Source organism: Anabas testudineus, chromosome 2, assembly GCF_900324465.2.
Source record: "Anabas testudineus chromosome 2, fAnaTes1.2, whole genome shotgun sequence".
NCBI lineage: Eukaryota > Metazoa > Chordata > Actinopteri > Anabantiformes > Anabantidae > Anabas > Anabas testudineus.
In genome coordinates, this window is record NC_046611.1 from 23,860,130 (window position 1) to 23,883,171 (window position 23,042).

General features: G+C 42.0%; 1 protein-coding gene across 6 annotated transcripts in view; it reads right to left on the minus strand.

Annotated features, from left to right (window-relative positions):
- Positions 1-1,108: 1,108 nt before the first annotated feature.
- atp8a2 (ATPase phospholipid transporting 8A2) overlaps positions 1,109-23,042 on the minus strand; it is a 44,822-nt gene continuing 22,888 nt past the window's right edge. For all 6 annotated transcript variants that reach the window (XM_026363253.1, XM_026363252.1, XM_026363251.1 and 3 more), the window contains 13 exons: positions 20,094-20,266; positions 13,971-14,154; positions 13,156-13,266; positions 11,370-11,444; positions 10,846-10,968; positions 10,259-10,337; positions 10,108-10,169; positions 9,587-9,643; positions 8,098-8,205; positions 6,271-6,359; positions 5,977-6,081; positions 3,524-3,615; positions 1,109-2,562 (listed from right to left, as the gene is read on the minus strand). In XM_026363253.1, the coding sequence (XP_026219038.1) occupies positions 2,468-2,562; positions 3,524-3,615; positions 5,977-6,081; positions 6,271-6,359; positions 8,098-8,205; positions 9,587-9,643; positions 10,108-10,169; positions 10,259-10,337; positions 10,846-10,968; positions 11,370-11,444; positions 13,156-13,266; positions 13,971-14,154; positions 20,094-20,266 (1,353 nt within the window). In that variant the 3' untranslated portion in view covers positions 1,109-2,467. The remainder of the gene's footprint in view (positions 2,563-3,523; positions 3,616-5,976; positions 6,082-6,270; positions 6,360-8,097; positions 8,206-9,586; positions 9,644-10,107; positions 10,170-10,258; positions 10,338-10,845; positions 10,969-11,369; positions 11,445-13,155; positions 13,267-13,970; positions 14,155-20,093; positions 20,267-23,042) is intronic.

Genomic DNA, 23,042 nt, shown 5'->3' on the forward strand with positions numbered 1-23,042 from the left:
GCCTGAGATGTCCTGTACAGTAGTTCTGAAACCGCTGTGTCTGTGTACCTCATCTGTACTCCAAGAATGTCTGTAAGAAACACTAGGCAGCTTGTGTAAGACAAAATAAATGTATCTGGAAAATGGTGGATGAAATTCGGGCCAATGCGTTTGCTCCCTCTGAAACACAGCGATTTGATGCAGAAGTGACATTTTTCATATGTATTATAAAAAAAAATAAAGAACTTTTAAACTAGAAAGAAGCCTGCTGAGATGTGTCCAGGTTTTTCTTCTGTCATAAATATTAAACAAGCAGAGTTTGTGTTTTAAAAGCCTAAAGGGGATTCTTTGTGTTGCTTTTGCATCTCTGGCTGACTGACATTTACACATACACAGACAATGCTTGCTTAACAAAAAACAAACCTGTGTGGTGAAATGGGCTTTGCAAAGAACTATCTCAAATTCTTAATCCTCTTGAAACACACACACATACTTAAGCTATTAGAAACACTAATTACACACACACACACACACTCACAGACAGCTCTGCCACCCACAGAGGACAGAATGAATACCTGTCACATCACCTGACACACAGAGAAGGAATAATAAACCACAACAACTGACAGTTTAAAACTAAGAAGGAGTGGAGGCGTACGTTTGGCAGCGACATCTAGAAACTCAGCTACAGTAATGTGGAAAGCGGAGCCGACTGTTCACTGGGGAGTCACTGGGGAGGAGTTGAAAAGCATAAATGGCTCTCTGGTTCCTGCTCAGTGGCGGTCCAATGGATTCTCCATATTAGTGCAGCTGTAGTCGGTTTGGGCTGAGCCACAACCAGGAAGGTGGGTGGGAAAGCGATCTCCAGTGTCCAGAGGCTTGGAGGGTGTATTAATCGGTTAATGGTCTGTCTACACCAACTCTCCAGAGCGTTAGAAGAAGCGTGGGAGAGGTTTCATTCTGTTGAATATATAAAACCATATGTATCTTATATGCACATCAAGCCTTTTTTGTTCATTATAAACAAACTGTTCTCACTACACTGCAGCCACAGTTTGACTCAGTAAACCCGACCTAATTGCAAGAGTAGACAGACTTACAGTCAACAAATGGAGACATTTAGTCAGGCCATGGATTGATTAGATTTAATGATTAGATCTTGGATGGACAACCCCCGTCTCCCACCCCATAAGTCTTGCATTCCTGAACCTGAGTGTCCTCAATGCAGAGCACACAAACAATGAACTCTACATTCAGACAAATTGCAGACCCAGAAAAACACAATCCCAGCGAGTGTCTCAATCAGATCCCTTCTGTTTGGATGTCTATTAGTGCTAGTTCAAGTAAAATGTTCCCTCTATCACATTATGAGTACAAAAACAGGCATTAATGAAAAAATAATAAGCACATACACATTAATGTACACTTCAATAAAAAAGAAAAAAAAAGAAACAGTCCAACAGAACTTAAGTGGAAGCTAACCTAATGACAGGCTTGCAGCTTCTATGTCAGCTGACGATGCTTAACAGGCAGCATCAGGAATCACGGGAGCAGTTAAAAACAGGAAAAACAAAGTGGGTGTTTGATGAGATGTAGATAAGAGAAGGAGAGATGTCAAGGGTGCAGAGTGGCGGGGAGATGGAGGGATAGGAAGTGAAGCGGGAGAGATATGCGAGAAGGGGTCCCAGTGGGGTGGAGGGGTTGCAGCAGGGGGTAGGTCCAGTTTGGGGTGAGTGTTCTGCCTCAGTGGCATTTACGTGGTGTTTGGCAGTGCAGCTTGGTGATGCAGCGGTATGGGAGGTGGGCCTGAAGCTGGGGGTGCAGGCATCCAGCGGTCCTTGGTCTGCGCTTCCCCCCTCCTTGTATAAGGAATTCATTAGCGCCTGTCTGTGCATGAGTGTATGCGTTTATTTTGATGTCCCCTCCCACATCAGCATGTGATGATTGACAAGCTAAATCCACCTCACGACAGCGAGGTGAGAGGAAACAGAGGAAGCGAACACACACGCGGACCGACACACACATGCACACAAACACAGGAGCGCCAATGCGTGCAGACGTACATGCACAGGCAGGTACAGACGCACTCGAATGTGCACACACACATACACACATACACACAATAACATACAGTTTCATGAAGCAAACCCAGTCTGGGGGGTATACAGATATGAGTAGCAGTCTCGGAGTTTGACTTGTCACGTATGTGCATGGATATGATGCTCATGCCTGTGCAGCTTGTGTGAGTTTGACAAATGTTTATTCTGCTATTTCAGCCGGGTCCCTTCTCTCAAGTCAGTCCTCCATGTGGCAGCGACGGCCTCCACGCCTGACCGTGACCCCCACCCCTGGCGAGGGCTCAGGTCATATCCAGTAAGGCCACAGCAGGGGTCTGTCACCCCGGCGTGAGAGTGTCACATAAGTCTGTCTTTGCTGTCACCTTGACAACTGTTGCTACGGTGAGCTGAAGCATTGGTCAGGGATGGGGCTAGAGGCTGGGTCGTTGGCGGGTGGTGTCATAGGAGCGCACCACCTGGGACTGGGACACCACACCGTGCTCCTCCTGAGAAAAGGCATAGCCATCTGCAGAGTGACAGGAAATGAAGATTTTACTTACTTTAATCTGGAGTCTACAGAGGGCACAGACATTTAGGTCAAATTTGATCGGTTCATAATAGATCAGTTTACTTCAATCTCAACAAATAATGAAGTAAATGAACATACAATTAAAGCAATTTGACCAACCACACTACATCATCAAAACATAACATTCAATCAACATCTTAGTCAACAACAAAGTTACACAGATTTATTACATTTACATTTATTTATTACAGCACTACTCACACATTATGGCTGCAACTAATAATTATTTCTACTACCAATTTATTGGCCAAATATTTTTTATATATTAGACAATGAAATGTTACAGTAGAAAACAGTGAGTATGCCCAAGAGAAAAGCAGAAACATTTAGAGGCTGAAACTGTTTGGAAAATGAAGACATGTTTAAAATTGTGAATTGATACATTTTCCATTGATGGGTACTTCAGCTCTAGACTGTATTATTCTGTACAGGAATTTATATTTCCATGGCCACTAAGTGTATGTGTTTCTGGTCAACTATTGCCAGAACACTGGGAATCAATCCCAACTTTAATCAGTTGCTTCATGAGGAAGAATTGCTTTCTCTCTCAATTCATTTTTTAAATTGTGCTTTTTCTAGGCACAAATTAAGCATAAATAAACCTGATTTCAAATGCCTATAAAATGCAGCCAAATGTTGTTTTCCTCTGTTACTCTGCATCCAAATTACAATGTTAGAACACACAACGATCGTTCAGCTAGATATGGTTTTTATTTGAACTAATGAGAATTAATGAAGAAGAAAATGCAGAAAAATTAGCGAAGGAACGTTCAACAACAAGGAATATACACACATTAGAGTAAAGCTATACCAAAGTAAGAGGAAGGAGCTTAGTTAAAGTTGTTTGAAAGCAGGTTTAGGATTGTGTTGAGGTGTGTGTTTTGCAAACGACACTCACGTGACACAGTCTGCTGCACAGAGTTTGAACGTCCTACACTTGAAGGCGTTTTCCTAAAGACTCTTGTCAGCAGATGGGCTCGTTCGTTTAGACTGCACAGAACGAAAGGGCAGAACACACAGTTAGTCCACAGTGACGGAACATCACCACTTATTTATGGATAATCTGAGAGAGAATCTCATCACTACTTCACAACACCAACACTAGCTACTGGGAAAGATTTTGAATTACATCCTTGTACATGTTACTATTTTTACTTGTCAATATTTAATCCACAGATCTAAAGCAGCAAAATGCAGATTTTACCTCAAGATACCAACAAACAGTTGAAACACACGTTTCAATAAGTCCATGTGGACTTAGGAGCAGAAATTCGGTAGAAACTGAATTTGACAGTGACTGCTTCTGACATTCAATTTAAGCCAACACTAAGTCATAAACGGCTTGCAGGCCCAGGGTAACAGGACATCCATAGTAAACTATTCCTCACCCTCCCTCGCCACTTCCCACTCCTCTCTCCTCTCCTCTTAACTCCCCCCTTTGCATGAAGAAGAGTGGACCCTCTGTTCTGGGACCACACGCCGTCACGGCTCCTCTCCTCCCGTGACCAAAAATAACTAAGGCCTTTCCAGGTTTTGCACACAAATGCACGCAAATGCACTTTCAGTTCATCTATTTCTCTCCTGTCTCAACATCATCAGTGCGGCCAGTAAAGTCTGTACATAGAGATGTTGGATGGAAATGCAAAAACACTCATATCACTGATTGCCATGTCATGAAATCAGCCAATTGTCTTTGAAACAATTTTTTTGTTTTACTTTTATTGTCAAATAATGTTTTACATTTATAAATGGGGAGTTTGCAGCAGTAATGATGAACAATGGAGTACAGCCAGCCTTCCTAATGTTAAAATCTGACGCAGTTAGGAAATTTCTAATACTGTATGTGACTGTTGGGAACCTTCACTGGAATGTTTATGCAAAAAAGAAGAAAAAACGAGGGGCTCTGAAGTTTGCTCAAGGAGTCTTTGGCCAAAAAAAAGATGTCTGTTAGACTGATGACAGTGCTGAGTGAATGATAAAAGACTGAACAGCGAATAGTAAAATAAATGGCTTATGCATCACTATGACTCAAGTTGTCCTTTCTCCTGCTCTGATGTGTCATTCTGGGTAGCTTCTGATTCAAAAAGGCCTGAGCATGTGCTCCGTTTGAACTCTTCCCTTGAGACGCTCCTGTACTCTACCTTTCCAGCGCTTTCCCAAGTCTACCTCAGGACCTCCCCGGGAACTACAAACACAGATGTGCTCTTTTCCATTTTGCTCCATTGCTTCTCTGTCTACCCTTACTTTGCTTCTCATATGCTAAATGGAGAGGATTCAAGGACCCTAGGTTTTAAAGCAGGGTCAGTCCAGGATGGGGCCCTTAGCAGGGGTCAGAAGGAGCAGTGTGGTTACCCACTCATCTCTCCTCGACCTGAAAACGTGCCTCCGACCTCAGACCTTTCAAGAACCAAAATTACCCTGAGAAAGCAGCTTGTCTCTATGACTCACATCTGACTTTTTATTTTACAGTAAGTCACAAATTAAGTATGAGTATTAAACCACTCTTTGTAATTCTTCCTAGCAAGTTGTGGTGGGAAAAGTATTTAAAAGCTTTATTTGAGTGAAAGTATAAAATACTGAACCATAGTGCAAAAAACAAACAAACAAATGTTTTACGTTTAAAATAAAAGTCATCATTGTGCAGAATGGAGCCTTCCTGAGTGAAGTGAATTCCTATATATACACCCTTACTGTATTATTACTACTACTATACTAAAGATTGTGGAAATACTTTACACTACGCTAAAGTAAATGCACTAGCAAATGGTGAAATGTCTGCCACAAATTTCCCTAAAACCAAACCTTTTCATTTGGTTCTAACACCACTGCCCGTTACACAACACACAATGCTACACAAGGCACAGCGAGAGAGCTACAGTGAAACCTACAGAACACACCAGGTCAGTACAGCAGTTCAAATAGATCCACCTATGAAGAAATCCAGAGGTGGAGAAATGGAGAAACGGGACAAAAGAAGAGAAATAAAATACCAAAAAAATAATTTAGGCAAAGAGACAGAGGTTGTCTAAATGGAAACAAGCAAGGAGATCATTTGAGGTCACAGTTCACACAGTGGGACAGTTCACACCCAGAAACTACCTCTGTGAGCATGAGACAGTCGTGGATCTACGGGACCTCAGCTTTGGCTTCAGTCCTATAGACAGTGTTACTGTGGAGTTGTTTTTTCACAAGTACAGAAACAAATGGAATATTCTTCAAAAATGTACACAGTCATGCTTAATCGCAAAAAAATCATTGAATTAAATTCGACATAAATTTACCGAAAAAAACCCCACAACAAATCTATGTGAGATCCAATGATCTCCCATCACAGAGAATCATTTTATATACCTGCGGCCACTGGCATCCCTAAGTACAGCTGCCCCTGGGTCAACGGCTCGAGCCTCCAACTCCTGCACCTCTTCCAGAAGAGACTTCCTCACAGTGCGGCGTGTGCTGTCAAGCAGAAATAAGCTCATCACACCCTTGAAGGAAAGTGTTTTACTTTGCACACAAGTGATTCATAATATAGAGTGCACGTAAGTGTTGACATAGACTGAATATGGGTTATGTAAACGTTTCAGTTAAGTTAAATAGTCTCTGTATGGATTTCCCATGTATTTATGTTTAATGTGTTCTACTTACGCAGTCCAGGCAAAGTCTTTGAGTAAACACGCAGTAGGCACCAGGACCAGACCCAGCCAGAAGTGCCAGCACTGCATCACCTTGGCAGCCTGCAATGACAACACACAGGCCCCATTTTATTTTGCTCGTATACTAATTCAAATGGAGTATTAAGTCATTTTTCCTCTGAAACCAGCAGAGAAACATATGTGGCAACGGCAAAGACAGAAATGTGAGACGAGGCACAGCAAAAGTCACACGGAGCGTAAAGGATCAGAGTTAGCCAAAGTTGAAAACCCCGAACGTTAGCCAAACATATTTAACAGCTTTCTCACACACTGTATCTACACAACAAACTAGATTTAACAGAATATTGCCACAGCTGAATGTTTCAGTGATTATAGAGATAGAAATGCTAGGGAGTAACCACAGATCCCCCCTACTGCAGTCTCTGCAGGCCAGCTGCTGTAGCCAGCCTCACTGACCTTTGACTCTCTTCCTCGTTCTGTCTCCAGGGATTAATCAGGCATCTTACCACTGTCTCAATTTGTCTGTCTCCCTGTTACTGACTCCCACACATCTTTCTCCTGTGGTTCCCTCCAATCTCCCTCTTTCACAATCTCTTTTCACAATTAGTGACTGAATCCTCTGTTGCTTGTCTTCACTTGCTCCGATAAATACCCCAGGTTTCTCGTTACTACGCAGCATCTCCCTCGTTGGTTATCTGCAACATCTCAGTGGTATTTCACAAACCTAAATCAATGTTTCCAGGTGTAAACGTTTAAGTCGACAGTCACAAACAGTTTTTGCACCATGACGTCCTTACTGTCTACTACTTTATTGCCCATGTCATGTGTTTCCTGTGCCCTGTGTTTGGATCCAGAGATATTCAGACAATTTGCTTCCCAATGGGAGAGGCAACAGGGAAAATAGATTTGAAAACCTTTTGGAAATATACTTAGCAGCAGCTGGAATCACAACCAAGGCAGAGACCATCCAACTGCACTCACACGTCTTTCTGTCTGCAACAAACACCTACACACAGCTAATTTTTAGAGCACTGGACACACATGCGAGGATAGAGGCATCCATAGAAATAACAGTTGGCCTTCATTACTTTAGAGTCAACACAAATCTCACGTAGTCACAAAGTTCAACACAGTTATTCTGAACAAAATTACACAGTTCTTTTCCACCTTGTGACCCCCATGGACACATGGAAATATAGATTGGTTACATAGGTACAGACGAAATAAGAGAGGTAATAGGGTAGTTAGGAGGGGATGGTGGAGGTTTGGGGGGATGGTGGTTGAATGTCTCTGACCGTTCCCCAGTTAGAGTGAGCAGCTACAGAGATATTTGACCGCATTCCTGATTTCTGACACAAATTGAATTAATGGGCTGTGGGGAGTTGAGACGGCCCTATTCCCTTCCCCTACCCACTCGGTGGGGTACCTCACCTCACGCCCTACTGTTATCCCGACGCTCTAAAAGGAGTCTCAATCACAGGGTCCCCACCTACACCCTCACCACCACCAGCAGCAGCCCACCCTCTTGAGTCAACACCTCCACAGAGGACAGTAAAAGGGGTTCGGGTGACACGCAGCAGGTGCGGGAAGCCTGGTGAGAGGGGCTGGTGGGGCATAAATCTCCCCCTGGAGCTCCAGCAGTGTCGATGTAGAACACCCAAGAGGTGAGCCTCCTAGGCGCCATGTACTGGCAACCAAGAGGAAGGGAGGAGCAGGTGATGGAGGTTGCAGAAAAGAGATTTAGAGAGACGGGCTATTTTAACCCCTATTACCCTCTGTTAGTGAAATGAGTGACATATGTTTATGGAGAGCAACTTGCCTGGCCCAGCATGTCGGGGGCAATGGGGATGGTGGGCCAAATGGCTGAGTAGACAGCAAAGAAGACCATCCACAGCGCCATGCTTCCCCACACTGCCAGGTGGGAAAACTACAACAGAGACAAAGAGGGACAGAAAGAAGAGCCCAAATAGGGGACAGTGATTAAGAGACAGAAAAGAGAAACAATGTGAGGTCAAATAGTTTACATTCAGCTCAGCCCAATATAGACAACATTTTCCTCCCTGCTTCATCAGCCTTCTTCCCACTCCCTATGGCCGGCTGCAAGGGGACACTCTGTGAATTCCTGTGGGACCCTGCTTGATTACTGCCAGGCTGTTATGTGGACAGCTGAGTGGACAAAGGTGTCAGCACTCGCTTCTCTCTCTCTCTCTCTCCTACAGCAGTAGCTGAATCTTGTCACAGCCAGAGATACTGCCGATTTAAACTCTGTCTGCTTGTGTGAACCAAATAGTAATTTCTTGCTCTACTTTTGTGAAGAGGTAAAGTTCATGTACATCAGGTTCAGGTTTTGTCTGTGCACAGCCATTAGGCATCTGTCATATATCTAGTATCTGGTATAGTTTGACAGTAAATGGCAGCATTTTGTTTAGAATACCAGTGTGAGAGGAGTTTCATTGCGCCTCACCGGTGCTTTCTACTGATGATCAGGGACACAGCTAGGTCCAACAGATGTTCTACTGTGTAGTAATTAAATTCTGGCAACACGTGGACAAGGGCCACATGCACATTAATTATTGTTACTAGTTTCTAGCAAGTTGATTATTTTATTGTCAACAGCAACAAGGCCAAATTTTAGAAGTAATCATATAGATGAATGTAAAAGGCAAATTCATTTGTTTCAAATAATGTTCCCTTGAGAAATATACTCAAGAGAACATTATTGGAAACAAATGAGTGCATGCGGACTCCAAAAAGTTTAATTAAATCTGTTCTGCTGTTATGTTACGGTTATGGTTATGGTATTTAATATTCACCTAACAGATGGTGATGTCGCTGTTTTTAGATCTGTGCTTTGCCTGAGCAGTGATGACATCCATTCATTCCTAGCGAGTTTCATCTGCAAACTCAACACTTCTTTCAGCTGCAGCTTGTAGTGAAAGTCTTCGATTAACAGGAGTGGTTAGGGGGTGTCAGTTTATCAACATGTGGACATAAGGCAGATTATTTTTTGTGAGTGGATAGGTCTGACATATTGCAATGGAAAAAACTACAGCCACACGTGAACTAGTTGGAAAAAGTGGTGCAAGCAACTGCAGTTTGAGAGACCTCAGACCTCTGCCACAAGATCAAGGTTAGCCACATCTTTTCCCATGCTTCTCTTGACTATGAAGCCTTTAGTCTGCGTTGTATGAAAAGCTTACAGTAAAATCCTCACAGAGGTGACCCTCTCCCCTCCTCTTTATTTATTAACAGTTAAGTAAAATACAGGGCATGTGGTGTCGTATATTAAAGTGTGTTAATGTTCCTACCCTGGTCCAGGCAGTGGTCTCCATTCCAGCTTTCAGACACACCGTAACAACCACATACTACGCATACACAGAGGAGAGACAGGGCAAATAAAAAAACAGAAAAACAGGATTAATTCACTGGCGACTGTGGAGATAATAAACATTAATGTTTTATAGTAAACTCAGCAATGTCTGTTAAAATGCTCAGGACCCCCCAGCCTCCGGCAGTGTGTACATACACAACACAACAAATAAACTGATAATAAACCACTGACATCCAGATGAGCTAGTTGGGAGTAAAATGATAGCAAGAGAAGTGAACAGAGAAGGGACGGATGAGGAGGAGAGGAGACAGACTGGCTAGACGATTCTAGATTGACCGGAGACTTGTAACATCTCTGAGGAAACTGCACGGTGCCGGTGTGTACACAAATATTATGCAAAAAAAAAACCTCCAATATATGCCAAAATACGCAGAAATAAAAACAGGATACAAACAAAGAGATGCAACAACACAGAGAGAATACAAGACAGATGCTTACTGTGTAGACCATATTTCCAACAAACAAGTAGTCATTTCCCTGACCGTTACTGAAGGGAGAGTCTGTGGAGAACAAACACACAGATGCCTCATGACAAAGTGTCAACACCCAGAATGGACTGAATACTGATCTACTCTGTATACTAACTTACCATGCTCTAAAATTTTGAGTGGAAACCAAAAGAGAATAATTGAATGAATCAGTGCGTTGATGCAGTGTCCCCAAAATACCTGCAAGACAGAAATGGAGACGAGAGCGGAAAACAAGTCAGTGTAAAGCGATGCCAAAGGATTAACATGGCCCCATGCTCCCACACACCTTTAAAAAATACAAAAACAGCCATTTCTCACACTAAGACACAACATTACTGTTTTCCTGCCATCAGACGTGCCCTCCTGGACTGGACACGCACATTAACACACACACACACACACACACACACACACACACACACACGTACGGTAGATTGGTTACTAATGTACACTCTAAAATGAAAGACTTCCTTATTCTGGCCTATGAATCTCATTAGGGGTCGCCGTGGAAACATCCCAGTCTCCATGCCACTCTTATTTATTCGCTGGTGTGCCAAACAAACACCAGGCATCACTCATCAATCCACAGGCGAACCACGAGACGTGACGAATCGAATGCAGAGGGCAAAAATGACAGATGTAGTTCAGATTTCAACGTGCTATCTGGGTTTGTTTGTTTGCGGTTTATAAACGTGTGTTGATGTACCTTGGTGTTGAAACCCTCGGCATTCTGGGTGATCCGGTAGAGCTGTGGGAATCTGAGCATGTTCTGCTGGCTGCAGGGCCGGTCAAATATCCCCAGAGTGAATGGAGGCAGAGCAGTAAATATCTGGATTGCACACAAGATAAATACACAACCACTGAAGCGCATAATTTAATGATGTCATACACACTGCGACACACATTGACTAGCTGGACAATCTATGTTTATACCAGATGGACCGCATTAAAGGAATTCTGTACTCTTTTAAAAATGGGCTGAATATCTAAAGGCATCTGCACTCAAACATAAAAGTACACACTGTGGCCTCCAAAACATATGGAAACACACATGCTTGCATACGAACATCTGTGGCATGCAGACAGAAGACAAAGCAGACTGAAAGAAAGTGAAAGTGAGGAGGGAACACTTAGTATCAACTCAGTAAAACAGTGAGTGGAGACGGAGAGAGTGAAGAAATAGAAAAAAAAAAAGTGTGAGACAGTCTGAGAGATGAGGCAGATACTCACCACGTTGTAGAGACCTATACACCAGCGCTCAAATAGGATCTGGCCAGAGAAGCCATTCACAAAGGCAAACCAGAGCTGGGACACAAAGAGAGGGATGAGAAGGGGTGAGAGGAACAATAGCAGAGAGAGTAAATCTGCCTTAGGGAGGTACTGATAGTGGAAAGAGATGGCCAAATTTAGGCCCATGTTCATGTTACACATGGCAGAATAAGCCAGCAGACGTTGAAAGCTGTGTGGGGAGAATTTTTATATCTCATAAAACTTGAAGAAAACCCACAGCAGCAACTTTACTGATAGACGTACATGTTTCAGCTTGTGGGCTTCGTCAGGGTCAGTGGACCACAACACGTGAAGGGAACACGTGTGAAGTTGCAGACTGGTGTAAGCTTCACCAAGCAATTTACAACACAATATTGACTAGTGGATCCAAAAAATTGATGTACTATTTTGTACCTGTAACGGTTGAATTTGAGAGGTCCTTAGGCTAGACCTCTTTATGCTTACCCTGTCTCTGCCCTGACCTCATAAGTCGCTTTGGATAAAAGCGTCTGCCAATTGACTAAATGTAAATGTAAGATAATCTTTAGGCTTTTAGACTGTCTTTTAACAGCATTGGACAAACAACATAAAACGGTAATGGCAAATCCATTTTTTTCTTCTAAGGAAACACTTTGAATAAAAGATGAAATCACTATGTCTGCGTCAGAAAGAAGCAGGTTTACTGGCCGAGATAAGGGAAGACAGAGATGAATGGTCTCATTTCTTAACAAAAGTGATTCTATCGGAAGAACTGTGATTTATTTGGTCATGATGGATTTTTTAATATAAAATTTGCCAGCATAGTTTTTTCACTTCCTGTAGCACCATTAAGTCACTGGACACTGGGCTTTAAATACATTCTTCTGTTGTTGTTGTTGGCTCTAAAACCATTTTCTGACTTTTTATAGGCTAAATTACCAGAACAGCATCTAAATGTGTTTCTGGCTCAGGGAAAACCTTGATTAACGCCTTCATCCACAAACACACACACAAACACACACACACTGAGCAGACACAGGCTGATCTGAGGACAGATAGAGAAAATGTTTGGGCTGACGGGACTTGTGGCATTCCTGGAGCATCCAGTGGAGCATACAGCCTAGGGGTGAGGTCAGATACAGAAAAACACACGTACACCCATCCCCCTTATTCTGTCTCCACTAAGTGGACAGAGACAGTGCCTAACCTTTGGCCCAGAGCACTCTGCAGGGAGCCAGTCACGTGAGATAATCATGGAAACCCACACACACACACACACACACACACACACACACACACACACACACACACACCCACACACACACAGGCACAGTGTGCTTGTGTGAGTGGGACAGTAGGCTGCAGGCTGCAGCTTCCATGAGGCCCTGCACCTGCTGGCATCCTTAATGTCAGAGGGTGGAGGGGTGGCAGCACAGCTGACAAATACCCATCATAACAGGCAGGCCAGGCTGCAGTGTGCCCCCTCAACACACATACATAAAGCTGTCGACCCTTGGAGCCAAGGTCTCGCCACTGCTGATGTAAACGCACGTTCTTTCTGCTCAAGTGTATGCGTGTGTGTGCATGTGTATACGTCTGTGTGAGTAAAAGAGACAGAAAGCAGACACCAGAAGGGCACCTCATCTATCACTGTCAGCTATGTCGACAAACAGCTGCAAAATGTCTCTGTTAATGTAACTGTGTGTGTGTGTGTGTGTGTGTGTGTGTGTAAGCATGTATAGGACAGGGAGGGTGGCGAAGCTCTTACCTCTATAATATAGAGGACCACATTCTTATAGAAACAGTAGAGGATGCACTTGGTGACACGGTTGTAGCTCCATGCCCCATGGACCAAAAGTAGCTTCTCTAAGTAGGAGAACTGGAATCAGAAAAACAGAGAGAGAGAGAGAGGAGGTTGAGATAATGGAATAAAAATTAAAATGTAAAGTGATAATTGGAGATCGAAAGGATGTCAGGAATGTGACTGGGAGAAGAAAGAGCTGAGAGAGAAGGAGGCTCACTGATAAAGATAAGTTGTGCAAGATGTCCTGGGGGCTATGGGATAAACAAACAGTGAAAGTAGCTGTGTGACAGACAGACGGAGAAAAAAACGTCTTGATGCATCCCATTCCCATTTCTATTAACTTGTCATTGTGTGCTACGTACATAGATAAATGATAAAATGTCAGCAACAAATGAAAATCTCTGTCATAATTTCCCTGAGCTCATATTATTGTAACCTCAAGCTTCAAATTGCTTCTTTTAAATAAGCAACGGTGAAAAACACAGAGGTGACTTTAATTTAAGAACATAGCGTTTGTAGTGATAACTTGATACTTGAGCAACCCCTGTAGGTAAGTTCTCCTTTCAGTTGTCCCCCTAAAGGGAGGTCAAAGGTCAGGATCAGCTGAACGGCGAGCGGGAAAGAATTCAGCATCGCGCCTAAAGAAACTTAAACAGGATAGACGTCTAAACACGTATCCATTATATATGTTTGAGTAAAGCCTGCAACATGTCTGTAAAACACTATCCATGCATTGATAATTGTCTTCTGTGTGTCCACATGCTATGTCTGCAGCCCACCTGTGCTATTGAGTAGTCAGAAGAGTTGGTTGCCTGCATGCCCTCGTTGCCACTTATCCCCACTCCGACATGAGCCGTTTGTATCATTCCCACGTCATTTGCTCCGTCACCTATAGCCAGCGTGATGGCTTTGACGTGTTTCTTCACCATGTCCACAATCTCTGACTTCTGCAGCGGAGACACTCTGCAGAAGAAGATAAGACATACTGAATATGGACACGAATGGAAACAAGAAAGCTATCTGGAGATTGAAAGAGTAAAATCAAAGATGCCTGCTGTTCTGACAGACAGAATAAAGCTGGGAAAGCTAAGAGTAGGAAACAGTGGAAAGTGGAAAGAGAAAGATGGATGAAAGGCTGGCAGGAGCACACACGGCTCTGTTTACTGCTCTTCACCGGGTATTAGGAAACAATGATTCACTGTTCTGCTAATGAGCCTCTGCATAGTTCACGGTTTATGTGTTTACATACGTGTGTGTGCGTGCCCATGTATATCTGAGTCTACCTCAGAGTGTGTATTTTCAGGAAGCTTCCAGTGGTACTCCACCCTCTTGACCTGTATCACCGATCCTGTGTCTATAACCGGTTCTGTGTCTTCCCTGACAATGGAGAAAGGGAGACTGGATTACAGACGCTTCCCCCCAGGGCCACAGAGACACGATGGTGAGGTGTCATGCTGCATTAGCTCAAGTACTATGGATATGTTTTCATTTTATGGAGTCATGTATTGCATCTGTGAAATGGCAGTCTCCATCCCATGGAGTTCCCTCTCCTGAGTTGTTTGCTTTTACTAAAGAGGTTTTGCATGCGGTTCTTCCCTTCCATCATTATTTCTTCTACCATCAGAAGAAATTGTGAAAGTTAGCAGAGGTAGCAGCGAGTGTCACTCATCTTGTTGTTTGTCCTGCTTGTTTATGGTTTTTGCATACATTTTTTTATTAATGGAAGGAAAGGTTTCTTTATTTTAGCACATCTCAAAAATGTCATTAACTTGGAGTTTAAAGGTTAATGATGGGTTTTCTCACCACTAGGGTCACTCAGAGGAGCTTTCAGTTGTACGACATGGTCAACAGATGGACCAAGTTTCCATCTTAATGTCCATGTAGGCTTAAAAGTTACAAGTTAAAAGTTACCGTTGTCCTTGGAAACAATACCTAAAGGTCCATTTAGTCACTATCCTGGACCTTATGATCTGATCACATCACTGCTGAACGGCTTTCTCTTGTCTCTAAGGCACTAAAACATTCACGTGCACTATGTATACTAGTTTTTTTATGTGTAAAATTCACAGTTTAGCTTTGGATAATTGCTTGTTCTAGAAATACATCAGGGCATGGTCATGCTTAACTGGTACTGATCTTCCGTGTGAGAAAAAACCCAACCCCACACACTGTGTTTACATTCTTCAATGCTGCATTCTGTACCCAGGGACTAAGATTGAGTTTGTCTTCATCTTTGTTTCCAAAACATGCCGTGTATGAGGAGGCGTTCCTGCTGTCTGTCATTCACAGCTTTAGCGAGTCTTTTTCTTATTACCGGCATCCTGTGCAGTGAAAACAAATCCATCTACAAAGGAGAAGGCATGGGAGAAAACGGATCCTGGAACTAGGATTAAACTCGTACAACAAAGCAAGTTACATTTCCCACAGTACAAGGCCTGCAACTGTAGTAGCTCATGTATGATAAAACTTTTAGAAATTACTTTAAGATAGCAGAGCTGTGTCTAATGTGTCTGCTATTTAAAGACACCAATTCCATACATTTTCTATATGATTCAAAAATAAAAGAGGGGCTGAGAGAGTGACTTTTCTTTTCCTCCAAATCAGCTACTGTAGCTTTAACAGTTATCTATCAGTTAGTAGAAAGCAGACATTTACCAAAGTGTCACTACTGACTGCATTTATATATTAGGTATTAAATATTTATATTACATTTCCCTGATTACAGTAATTACCCAGCCTCTGTGATGTATTAGGTGAAGGTAATCTGAGAATCAACACAGGACTATCCACTTAAAGTGAGGCCATTACTTCAAACAGCTCCTAGAAAGAGGAGGGGTCACGTTCATAATGACTGTTTCTGTGTTAGCGTCAGCTCTACGTCTAAGGCCTCGCTCCCTCCATCTCCATCATGTTAGCCAGCGCTCTGATAATAGTAGCACGAAATCAAATTCATTAAGGATGCAACAAAATGTAATTATGTGCAGCTGCATGAGCGTCCACATGCAAACAGAATACAGAAAACAAATGCTTTGAAAAAGATAAGAGAAAATGAAATTATGAGCAGATGTACCTTCTCACACACACACACACACCCAGCTGGACCCCACAGGTCATAAAGATGGTCTATCCTCTATGAATATATAAGTAGTATCAAGTCCCGGTCAAGCTGAAATCACAGAGGATGGTGGTCTGTTTAATATTCATAAATAGGCGTGTGCTAAAACACACCAATTTTAACACACACACACACACACATCCTGCCCCCAACCGCATACTGCAGGATCTTTCCAACCTCAGAGAGTCTTGGCCTCTGTAGACGTTGTTGAAGGATGGAGGATCAAGATTGACTCTTTGTTTTTCCTGTTTCTGCATCTTAAGTGTGTGCGAATGTGTCTACTTATGAGTCTGCCTCAGACCACAAATCTGTCTTTATCTCCGTCTCTGTCTCGCTCTACCTTTCCTGTAAACACTGCTAACAGTGTTTCGGGTTGTGTGAAGTGGCACTGGAGAGATGAAAGGCTCCCAGTGCTCTTCATGGTGGAACTGAGCAGAAATTAAGCCGCCGCTAATTCCTATAAACAAATGCACAGTGAAGTGAGGAACCCATGCATACAAATGCAACGTGCTCCAACACCACACACGCGTCCCCAAACTGTGAACTCTCACACACATACAGTAGGAGACATGTTTATACATTACAGTCAAATCTACACCTTCACAGTTCCCTGAATGTACCCACACACACACACACACACACACACACTGATTACAGTAATAACCTGCAGCAGAGATCCCTGCCATGGGGTCACAAGATAATCTATGGCAATGAGTGAGAGAGAGGATTATTTGTTATTGTTAGGATACATTTGTTTAATTTTTTTTCTTCTATATAAAATCTTGTAACTCTGATGTTTTTGCCTTATAATCAGAAATTAAAAAGTGGAAGAGCTCAGATCATTGTTTGAAGAGTTAAGAGCTCCTAAATGTAACCTGTAATGAGGCATTACTTTGCGCAAAAGCGATTGAGCACCACTGATTTTTATCTGTGCAACTATTTTATAAAGAAAAAAAAAAAAACATTTCAAATCTTAAATAATCTCTAAATACGAGCAGCTGTACCGGGACAAACTGCTCATACAAATCTAAAACCTGCAAATCCAAAAGGACAACTGGTAAATCTTGGGATCAGTTAAACAAACCAGTGAGTGGAAACCTTTTGCAAAAGAGCAAACTTCAGTCACTACGTAGTAGTAGTAGCAGTAGTAGTAGTAGTAGTAGTAGCAGTAGCAGTAGTAGTAGCAGTAGTAGTAGTAGCAGTAGTAGTAGTAGTAGTAGTAGCAGTAGTAGTATTTCAGTCACTACGTAGTAGTAGTAGTAGTAGTAGCAGTAGTAGTAGTAGTAGTAGTAGTAGTAGCAGTAGTAGTAGTAGCAGTAGTAGTAGTAGTAGTAGTAGTAGCAGTAGTAGTATTTCAGTCACTACGTAGTAGTAGTAGTAGTAGTAGTAGTAGTAGCAGTAGTAGTAGTAGTAGTAGTAGTAGTAGTAGTAGTAGTAGTAGCAGCAGTAGTAGTAGTAGCAGTAGTAGTATTTCAGTCACTACGTAGTAGTAGTAGTAGTAGCAGTAGTAGTAGTAGTAGTAGTAGTAGTAGTAGTAGTAGTAGTAGTAGCAGTAGCAGTAGTAGTAGTAGTAGTAGTAGCAGTAGTAGTAGTAGTAGTAGTAGTAGCAGTACTTCAGTCACTATTCAAGGTAGAAGAGCAGGAGTATGTGGTGCTGTGATAAATGAACTGATTTGATTTCCTCTAGTCATATTCAGTTTTCTCTTATGCAGATACTATCTAACTAACGCGCAGTACTTTACATGCTTTTGTTTGATATCAAGCTTCAGCCAGGGAAGGAAGAATGGAGCAATGTAGTAAAGGAAGCTGGAGGCTGTTTGTAGTTTGAGTCCGGATATGGGCTGGATATGCAATGGAGAGTCAATTACTTGCCTCCTGGCTGTGTGTGCATGTGTGTGTTGCTCAGACACACATACAAAAGACAAGTGGAAACTCTTTTGTTTAACATCACAGCTGGTGCTGAGTGGAACACGACCAAAAAAGGGAACATGCAGTAAACACACTATGAACAAAGTGCACTTCGTATCAATAGAAATGTGTAATGGCAATGCTGATTGTGTGTGTGTGTGTGTGTGTGTGTGTGTGTGTGTGTGTTGGTGCCCATTCCTGGGTTACCAGCACTAAGTGAGTCATGACTTTGACATTTCCATGCAGTATAGTGTAGTACATTACTCCTGCTGTGCAGCAGGACAGCCTTTAATCATATTCATTCATTTGCTGACCGTGGGCAACAGACAACCTTTACAAACACACGGCAGGCATGTGTGTGGACACACACACACTTCTGTTTGTGGTGAGATTCAATGGATCTTTTTCTTGAGGGTTTGCGTGCATGTTTCCTTTAATAGGTGCTTCCAGTGGCTGATTTGATTATAAAAAAAGCAGCAATTTTGTGATTTAAAACCCAATGAAACCTAAGAACACTAGACTGACACACAGGCATTCATCAAGAGCCATTTCATTCAACAGATGTTCTGTAATAGGTCTTTAGAGCACAAACCTTAAGCTACACCTTAGGAATACCGTTCCAGTCTACAAGTATGTTTTGTCTTTTTGTACCCAAGTGTTATGAGGAAAAAAAAGTGGAGTGTGTTCGTACTTACTTAAGTTACTTCATCACCCCAAAGGGGTTATCAGACAAAGTGAGTACTGCTGTGGGAAGAAATTGGCTGACCATTTTTATAATTTTTGCCCATTAATCATTCCACACTGGCAACAGATTGCTAAGGAAACTATGGAAACTCCTGAAATTAAAGTTGATTGCTCTTTTGTTACATTATACTTTTGGCAAAATCCCAGACAACCTCATGGCACTGGATGAATGGCTTTTTAAAAATACTCTGACTATGATCAGAAATGGCATCACGTGGCTGTAGCCAATCACACCAACATCGGATGACAGGCCTGTAACTGTCAATTAAATAAACCAAAGGAGAAGACTGACCTTTATCCTAAAACTTAACAATAGATAAACTATTGGACTAAATGGACTACATAAGCTGGATGTGTCCAGCAAAGCCACTGAAAGATCGTCTTCCTGTCTGGTGTAATGTCGCCTATATCAACTACTATTTCTTTATCTGTCTGAAAATGTTAATAAAAACAACATTTAGACAAAGTGGATTGTGGGTTGGGTACATGTGGAGACAAAAAAATAGATAAATAGTATAGTTCTGCCTCACAAAGACCTTGTAGGTCAAAATGTTGCATTTAAATGTCATTTTGGCAGCTTTCAAATTTCAATGCGCCGTCAATCTTTGCCTTTTCTCGTAGGGCCTCTCCCTCAGCACACTGAACCTGTCTATCTGTAAAATCTTTATGATACACAGTACGTCAAGTCAAGTCGTCCTCTTGACAGATCAAAATTCCAGACTTCTTTTAGACGTCTTGCAGTTTGTTTCCGTTTTCTGGTCACAAGGCATAAACTCTGCCATTTTTATGACATTCGTGCATGTTCTGCTACAATTTCTCCTTTTATGGGCTCTGAGTGCTGATTTGGAAATTCTGCCATGATTATGTCAAGTTTAAAGAGAATTAAATGTAATCAACAACCAAGACAAACAGTTATCTTTTTCATTTTGAAATGAAAACTGAACCATGGACAAATTTTGATTGATATCCTGCATCCAGGAGCAGACTGAAAAGTCAACTCTCATCAGAAAAGATAACTTGACTTGAACAAGATAAAGCACTAAAATAAAATGTTCCAAGTTCCGAGTGTTTCAGACCTGTACATAAACTTTGTAATAAATTGTTTGTGCGAGTTAAATAAATGAGTCTTCCATACCTGCAGCAGATGACAGCCTTGCAGGACAAGGCCAAATCGAGGAAGGCCTGGCGGAGCTCAAAGGACAAGGCATATTTCAGTGTCTGACCATCAATGATCAGCGCCAGCTCATTTTCCTTCCTCAGAGAGTCGCCCAGGGACGAGCAGTGAGCTGTCAACGTGGCACGAGTAGCCTATGAGAAAACAAGGACAAAGAGAGTGGTTTATCTTAAACCCTTTTCTAGTAATGACAAGTACCTAGATATGACCCCGTCCGCCTCTGACTGTTTCACACTCTAGCAACATGTTTTAACAGTTTATCCCCCAAATCCTTCCTTTAACATACACAAACACATTAGTGCTCATAAGGACATATGATGAAATGCTGTTGGGTTACAGTGAAAACCTAACCTCTAACCCTAGACTTCACCACTAACTGCTAACAATCTTAAGTCCCAATCGGCTGCCTCTTTTTCAAGCGACCGCATTTTCAGGTTTTATGTTTTTGTGGGGATATTGTGGCCTCAAAAGTGGAGAAAATACAAATTACACACATCAAAACATGCAAACCAATTTGTTGAAAGGTCAAAACCACTGGCAGTAAATGGAAGACATATGCTCCTGGTTGCGCAGGCTGCTTTCATCTGGGGAAAGAATTTGCTTCTGTGTAAACAATATAATTAAAAAAGCCAATATCAGTGCAGTCGTCATAGACATCAACACAACACACCGATCAAGAATATGAGGTCATGAAGCCATGTTCAATCACTGCATCACACCTTAAATCTGTCCACTACAAAGCAGCAACATACAGTGGATACAAAAATTACAAGAGAGCCAACGACACAGAGACAGAGAAGAAAAGTTGAGAAGAGAAATTAATTGGACAAATGTCGTAGCAAATGCATCATTCATTTAAAATAGCAAAGTGAAAGTGTGTGCATGTGCCCACTCGCCTAAAGGGCAGTAGTTTCAGGCAGTTGATGGAGCTCTTGATAATATAGAAACAGGGAGGATTAATAGAGTAAATAAACATCCCACAGAGATGTAATGAATTCCATGTGGAAGAACAGGCACGGCATAAGCCAGAGTAGCAGTCACACACACACACACACACACACACACACACACACACACACACACACACACACACACACCTGAAATCTTTATTTCCACCGACTGAAATCATAAGTTCCATGGGATTTCAATGTTACAGAGCATTAACATGGTCTAACAATATTTCAAGGTTCAATATGATCTTTGTGTGGTCCATCTGTACCTTTGATTAATCAGTCAAAATAAAAAAGGAAGTTTTAGATTTCAATTATGATTATGAATTATGATTCATTAAACCACATGAAGCCAACAGGGAAGACTGAAGACTGATGTTAAGATGGATTTGGACTTTAAGGAGATCATCAGGTTTAGTATTTAAAATCACAAAGATACACTAAGAATCACTAACTCTCCATCTGGGGACAGTTTTGCTAGCTGGACATGAGGATTTGAGCTTACACACATAATAAACAAGGAGTGAGGCGAAACGAAATACCCCACAACAGTAATTGCTTGTGGAAACATGGGTAATAAAGCCAAACATGTAGCAATCAGACAGACAAGACCAAACTCTAGACACAAATGTGCACAGACATGAAAAAATCTGGACCTGTTCAGAATCTGCGCAGTGGGTTATTGGCGGAGACTGGACCTGAGAGAGTCCAGTGACCTGCAGGGAGACCCCTGTTTCTACTGATCACTATGTGCAAGAGACAACACAGCAAGCACACACATACACACACACACACACACACACACACACACACACACACACACACACACACACACACACAGTACATGTACTGTAGATAACGCAATTACTTGAACAGTGCAGCCTCTCTTTTTCCTGCCAAATAGCAACGCACACATGTGTTCCCTCTGCACATAAGTGTCCCTCCTTTTCCCCAAAATTCCCTGCTCTTGTTTTCTCAGCCCGAGGCTGTGTGTTTTTCTTTGTGTGCCGGAATTCCTGTTTGCATTCACCTTTTTCCCCCAAACAGGGGAAAGGAAAACAAAAACATAATGAAAGGATTAAAGGAGATTACAGGTTGTCAGAGGTCTGAAACTCAAAGCATCTGTGTGCATGTGTGTGTGTGTGTGTGTGTGTGTGCAGTGCATGTATTTTAATAGAGGAGTAAAACACGTGTGCGCGTCTATGAGTGTCTCTGTTTGCATGTAAATGCATGGGGGTTGTGTTTATGTGTGAGTACATGTGGGCCATGTATGAGAGATGGGAATCTCTGTCCCGGCCTCATCACAGAGGAATGGACCCAAAAAGTCTCAGCAGCATAACACAAAGTAAACAGCGTTTGTGAAAATGATCGATGATTGTATAAAACTGTACATTACACATATGCTGGGTGAAGGGTGTTGATGCTCGAAGTCTTAATTTCTAAAGTTTGATTCTGTGAAGCTGTGAATTTTTAGGGGACAGCTGCAAATTATATAGCTACTAATTTATAAAGAAGAATACAACTAAATGGTTAGCTGTGTCTGATAGTCACCATACAATGAACATGTGTAATTCCCAGTCTAACACAGAGGTACCCACTACAATGACTTGTCACAACAGGTCCAGTCAAGCTTAGATAACCTGGGATAATAACCAGGCTAAGTCTGTAAGGAGCTATACAGGATTAAAATGGTAATGAATGCACAAACATTAGTTAGCTTTTAAAGTTAACAGGCTAGTCTAGATCCAACTGTCTCCTCCAGACAAGAGAGAGACGTCTTAACATGAAAGGAAACACAGGTCCACAATAATCTAGAAACACTTTCTGCATGCATTACTACGTAGTCTTCCTTATTCTCACGCTAAATTACCTGCTATTTCTGGAGACCGTAGAGGAATGACTGCTTGACTTGTTGATTGCAGTATGACAAATCTCATTAGCAAGCAGTTTTTAGTTCCAA